The sequence below is a fragment of the Sinocyclocheilus grahami genome, unplaced genomic scaffold, assembly GCF_001515645.1.
Source record: "Sinocyclocheilus grahami isolate Dianchi unplaced genomic scaffold, SAMN03320097.WGS_v1.1 scaffold465.1, whole genome shotgun sequence".
Taxonomy (NCBI): Eukaryota; Metazoa; Chordata; class Actinopteri; order Cypriniformes; family Cyprinidae; genus Sinocyclocheilus; species Sinocyclocheilus grahami.
This window is the reverse complement of record NW_015505644.1, coordinates 77,197-83,445: the sequence shown is the minus strand read 5'-3', so window position 1 is coordinate 83,445 and position 6,249 is coordinate 77,197. Positions and strand designations below refer to the sequence as shown.

General features: G+C 38.6%; 1 protein-coding gene across 3 annotated transcripts in view; it reads left to right on the top strand.

Moving 5' to 3' along the window:
• Positions 1 to 4,347: 4,347 nt before the first annotated feature.
• Positions 4,348 to 6,249, top strand: part of LOC107553142 (peptidyl-prolyl cis-trans isomerase FKBP1A-like) — a 3,655-nt gene continuing 1,753 nt past the window's right edge. The window contains exons 1-2 of one of the 3 annotated variants that reach the window (XM_016235262.1): positions 4,351 to 4,517; positions 4,748 to 4,795. In XM_016235262.1, coding sequence (XP_016090748.1) covers positions 4,481 to 4,517; positions 4,748 to 4,795 — 85 coding nt within the window. In that variant the 5' untranslated portion in view covers positions 4,351 to 4,480. Of the gene's footprint in view, positions 4,518 to 4,747; positions 4,796 to 6,249 lie in introns of all 3 variants that reach the window. The other 2 variants (XM_016235261.1, XM_016235263.1) reach the window with 2 other exon arrangements.

Below are 6,249 nucleotides of genomic sequence, written 5' to 3'. Positions count from 1 at the left end.
CTTAAGTAATATACATAAAAACAGTGATGCATTGCTGCCACAAACATTATTTTTTCCACTCTATGTCGTAATAACTTTTCTCGTTTTCTCGTAATAACGAGATGTTTTCTTGTTAAAGCTGCAGTCCGTAACTTTTTTTGGTTAAAAATGATCAATATTTGAGCAAGTACATAACCAGCCAGTGTTAAAAACTATCGCCTTACTTTAGCCTGATTCACAACGGTTAGCTTGTTTTCTAATTTGAGTGGTACGGGTAGGTTTTCACGGGAAATTCGAGCATTGCACTGCATCATTGCGTCACGTCTGTAAACATAAAGTTGTCCCGGCTACTAGGCTATCGCATGCGAGGATCCTGCAGCAGGCGGATTGTTTATAGCCTTTTCTCACAGCAGCCAGAATAATTAAATGTATCATTTTGATGGCGGATTGTAATCCAGAAAGGATTATGTGTTTATGAAACACATGTGAATGAAATTAAATTATATTCCAGTTTTAAATGTGCTTCTGATTACAGATAGCCTGGGATTACAAAGATGTGTATTTAAAAAAAAAACAGTAAGAAGGGAGCATAATTTGCTTTTTGGGTTAAAAGAATTTCTTAATATGAAATTCGAAGAGTATGACAATTAGATTAGACTGTGCAGAAATTGAAATATACACGCTAATACACACTATACTGATAATCACCAATGCTGATGTTGTTAACATTAATCATTTGAGAATAAAGTATAACAATAATAATAATTTGCACAGTTTGATGTGATATGAGCTAACCAATCTTTAGATTTAATCACCATTGGTACCGTGATTTATGGTAATGCTTTTTTTCTCAGTTGGTCAGAACAAACGTGGCAGACTTGTTAATATACGGTGAAAATCAGCCACACATACTCTTCAGAACATTAGATTAATCCGTGCTGGAGCCGCGCCGACTCACGCAAGCTAGATAATTCCACACTCAGCTGCAATTCCAGGTTTTCAAACAGAGATGGCGACAAAGAGGCAAAACTTACGAACTGCAGCTTTAAAACTGCATATTTTCTCGTAAAAATTAGATGCTGTCATTAAAATGACATAATTATCTAGTTAAAACGGCATCTTTTCTCGTAAAAACGAGATGTTATGTTGTTAAAACTATATAACTTTCGCTAAAACAAAAAAAAAATTCTTGTTAAAACGACATGTTATTCTCGTAATAACGACCTATTATGTCTTAAAAACGATGTTTTCCCGTTATAATAGATATATGGTATACATTATGTGAGCGAGCTAAGCGATTGTCAGCGCTGCTGTCGCCACAGTTTGATAAGGATCTGCACGCTGCTTAAAGGGATAGTTCACCCAAAAATGAAAATTCTGTCATTAATTACTCTCCCTCGTGTTGTTCGAAACCCGTAAGACCTTCGTTCATCTTCAGAACACAGTTTAAGATATTTTTGATGAAATCTGAGAGCTCTCTGATCCTCCCATAGACAGCAAGGTAACTACCCCGTTCAAGGTCCAGAAAAGTACCAGGATGATCGACAAAGTAGTCCGTGTGACATCAGTGGTTCAACTGTAAAGTTACGAAGCTACGAGAATATTTTTTTGCACAAAGAAAACAAAAATAACGACTTTATTCTACATTTTCGTCTCTACTGCGTCACTTTGGATGCACCTTCACAACAGTATCATGACGCGAGCGTGTGACATCATCACGCCGGATCTGGGTCTGTGCCGGCGCCGCCACACTTTTTGTTTTCTTTGCGCAAAAAAGTATTCTCGTAGCTTCGTAACTTTACAGTTTAACCACTGATGTCACACGGACTACTTTGTCGATCATCTTGGTACGTTTCTGGACCTCTAGTTACCTTGCTGTCTATGGGAGGGTCAGAGAGCCCTCAGATTTCATCAAACATATCTTAAATTGTGTCCCGAAGACGAACGAAGGTCTTATGGGTTTCGAACAACACGAGGCTGAGTAATTAATGACAGAATTTTCATTTTTGGGTGAACCAACCCTTTAATATTTGTGCGTGGGCGGCCCTAAAAACGTCTGTCTTTTCAGACCGATGAGCTTTGTAAAAATCTACACGTTTCAGAAAGGCGGGCCATAGAGGAGAAACAATAATGTACAGTATGTGGAAAATAATGTGTTTTTTGAACCTTAGAACCGGAAGGACATGTGACGACCCCGGGCTGGACTCCGCTTCGTCCACGGTGAAAGCCGATCTGGCGATCGACAGCGCGAAGTTGTAGTATTTACTCAGCAACCAGCACAGATCAGCTCTAGGCATGACGAAGCAGATATCGTCCTCTTTTGGAAGACCAAACAAAGTAGTTTCACTTTCACAACGAAGCACACAGCGTTTTTATGACACGGTGGCGGCAACAACAATACTACAGCGAGAATAAAAGTTACGCCTTCTTTCTTTGCGTGAACATTTGGGCGGCATTATGCACATCTTCCCACATAGTGATGTAGATATGTGGGGGCGTGTTAGAACGAGCTGTTTTAGGGGGGTGTGGCTGACTCTTAACTTTTATAAAGAATATCTCTTTGGATTTGAGACTTTAGTCTTTGCAACTTTACAGATCTTCTTTATGCACCAAGAGCTTGTAACACTCCAAAGAGAAAGGAAAACTTTAAATCGCATCATATGACCCCTTTAAAACAACATATCTCATTTTTACGAGAAAAGATGTTGTTTTAATGAGAAAGCATCTCGTTATTATGAGAAAATATGTCGTTTTAACTAGAAAAGATGTTGTTAAAAAACATAACATCTCGTTATTACGACATAATTGAGTGGAAAAAATAGTATGTGTGTGGCAGCAATGTGTCACCGTACAAACAACGTGCTTCTGAATATTAATCAGCACAGCTGTGATTGGCTTCATGCATAATGGCGTGGGAAAACACGACAATGCTGATAAAATAAACATCACGTTAATTGAGTAACTTACACTGTAGACACAAAACTGCCACTTACTTCATCTGTTGCAAACAATAGCAAAGCAGAAGCAAGCTGCTCTTTGAGACACACAATAATCACGTTGCTGAGTCAATCAGTGTTTGAAAGAATCAGTTGAGTCAATGACTCACTCATAAGGACATGAAAAAGGAGTCATTCAAAATGTCTCACCACTAATGTAGACAGTTTTTTTTAAATATGCAAACACAGTTACTGTATAATATTATAATTAAAATGTTTTAAAAACATAGGGAAACCAAACAGCATGAGTTCCACTGTCTGTGATATATGGAATATGATTAATATGCCTTGTCACTAGGCGGCGAAAAAATAAAAGCCTTTGCGTTTCTTTACAGTGGGCGTAACTTGTGATAGTGGGCGGGCGCTGCGTGTGGGGGCGTGGTTTGTAGCCCTATGGGCGGAGTCGGATACGAGAACAGACAAGTGATAATTGTACACTAGAAAGTCTCATATATTAAGTATTAGTACTGTTGTGTACACTTGGGAAATAAATACTGAAAATGGAAAAATGCACAAAAAATAAATTGATTTGAATTTCATTCCACTGATGTGGACCAAGTCTGAGTCATACAGTGCTGCTGTATCCATTTAATTTGTGACCCTGGAGCACAAAAGCAGTCTGAAGTCGCTGGGGTATATTTGTAGCAATAGCCAACAATACATTGTATGGGTCAAAATTATTGATTTTACTGTGATGCCAAAAATCATTAGGATATTAAGTAAAGATCATGTTCCATGAAGATATTTAGTAAATTTCCTACTGTAAATATATCTAAGCGTAATTTTTGATTAGTAATATGCATTGCTAAAAACATCATTTGCACAACTTTAAAGGCGCTTTTCTCAATATTTACATTTTTTTGCACCCTCAGATTCCAGATTTTCAAATAGTTGTACCTCGGCCAAATATTGTCCGATCCTAACAAACCATACATCAGTGGAAAGCTTATTTATTACTTATGTATTAATCTCAATTTCGAAAAATTGACCCTTATGACTGGTTTTGTGGTCCAGGGTCACATATAATGTTACATTCCCTTACACTAACGTGTCCTTAAAGGTTTCAAACAATGACATGTTCCTACTTTGAATGAGATTAGATTCAGTAATATACAATCTATGTTAAAGTGATTTTAAGATGTAGATGATAGACCAGTCAGTGCAAATAGCTAACAATATACAAAAGGTGATCTGGTTGTGATGAGATATAGAATTGGCATGCCTTCCAGTATTCATACAATAATAAGACATACAGATATTCTATTTATGACAGCAATGGCTAATACCACGTTAGCGCATTGTGCTAAATGGAATTAGAGTTGAAGCTATTAATAAGGCGATGTGTGGTTGCCAGACGCTCAGAGGCGGAGCGCTGTTTGTCCGCTGGGGGCGCTGCGAGCGCGAGTGTGGCTCAGACGGGGGCTCTGCCCGAGTCACAACCACTGAGTTACTGCAGCGCATTCTGAGCGTGTGCTGAGCTTCAGGAGTCAGAGCAAGCAGCCAGGATGGGCGTCGAGGTCGAAACCATTACTCCTGGAGACGGTAAAATGCACCACAGATGGAATCGCATCCACAACTCTCAAACCGCAATACTACTTATATACACATATATAAATATATATATATATCAAATCAGCCGCATTTTAAATCGACACATTTCGCCTGTTCTGGGCAACACGGGCGTTAGCCTGCTAGCTAACTACACACTAACCTCTTCCCACAGGATTTGCCGTTCAGTTTGATCATCTTTCTCCTCTTGTTTTGAATTGTAGGAAGTACCTTCCCTAAAAAAGGACAGACGTGTGTCGTGCACTACGTGGGTGAGTGAGAAGTGATCGTGTTGGTGAAGGGTGCTAGCTAGCATTAGCCGCTTAGCCGCACTGACACAATAGACGCTTTCGCGTCCGCGATCGGCTCATCGAGGTTTAAAATCGTTAAGATTCGATCTACCTGTGATATTTGCCTCCGCTTTGATCTTTCATCTTACTCTAAACTAATAAATGCGGCCCAAACCTCAGGATTTGGAAACGGTGGCCTGTTTTTGCGGACATGGAGGGGTTATGCTGATGTCGTTAATGATGCGGTGAACAAAAATAGCGGGCGGCCTCAGCAAACTAATAGTATTTTTGGAGATTATAAGCGTGTCTGAACATCACATTCGAGCGTTCTTACCGCGCGCGCGGTTCTCGATTCGAAGGTTCTGCGGCTAAAAGGTTGCAACTCGAGTCCTCCGCGAGTGCGATTTTTCTTTTCTTAATACTTCGGTTTGAACGTGCCCTCGGCTGTCAGACCTTTTGATTCCAACACGATGCGCAAATATGTACAGTCATTATGTTTTCAAACCAAACTGTTTGAATGAATCCAAAGTGTGATCTGCATCCACGGTATCGATCCGAAGTACCGATATATCGACACTGACGCGAGTATCGAAAGTATCGATACTCAAACAAAAATATCGATACTAATGTGCGTTTTATTTACCAGTGGTTTTGTTTATTTAACAATAATAATAATAATAATAATAATGCGTTATTGGACTGCATAATATGCATTGAATTGGACGAATATCCTTTGTTAGCGAGTAATTGTGTAGGATAGAACTATTTTCCTGCTCATCTGAACACACAGAGCCAATCCATCACAGAGAGCGTTCACTCACTGCTGACAGTGCATTCAAACTGGGCTGCGTTTCCCAAAAGTATCATAAGAAAGCATTAAAGCTTTATGGAATGGCAGCCCTGAGCACTGCTTATCAGAGGACAGAAAAAAAAACATAAATGTTTGAGTTATTTCACAATAAACAAATTGAAATTGTAGCCTACATAGTTTGTGCAATTACAATTATTTAAATTGAACGTTGAAAGATAATATATAATCATGTAAAGGTTGCATTTAATGCATGCAACAGCCATTCACTGGCAGTACAAAATATTGCACTAAATCAAAAGTTCAAATGTTACAAATAAGTTAGAATATTAATGTTGTAATACTGGTAGCACTAATATAAAAATGTGATGATATATGTTACAAAAAAGTAAACATTTTGAAATGCGTTGATGGTTGTATTTTTTTGTATTTGATCTCAGTATTGCTATCAATGTGGTACAAGGGTTTTTTTATGCATAACAGTAACCCTAGAATGTGATCAAACAGTTTCAAATAGCTGGGCTAAGATATATAACAATGTTTAAGACTGCAGAAATACAGTACACACATTATCCCACCAGTTACAATTGTGACTGACATTATCCCCCCCCCCCCCCCAAAAAAAATT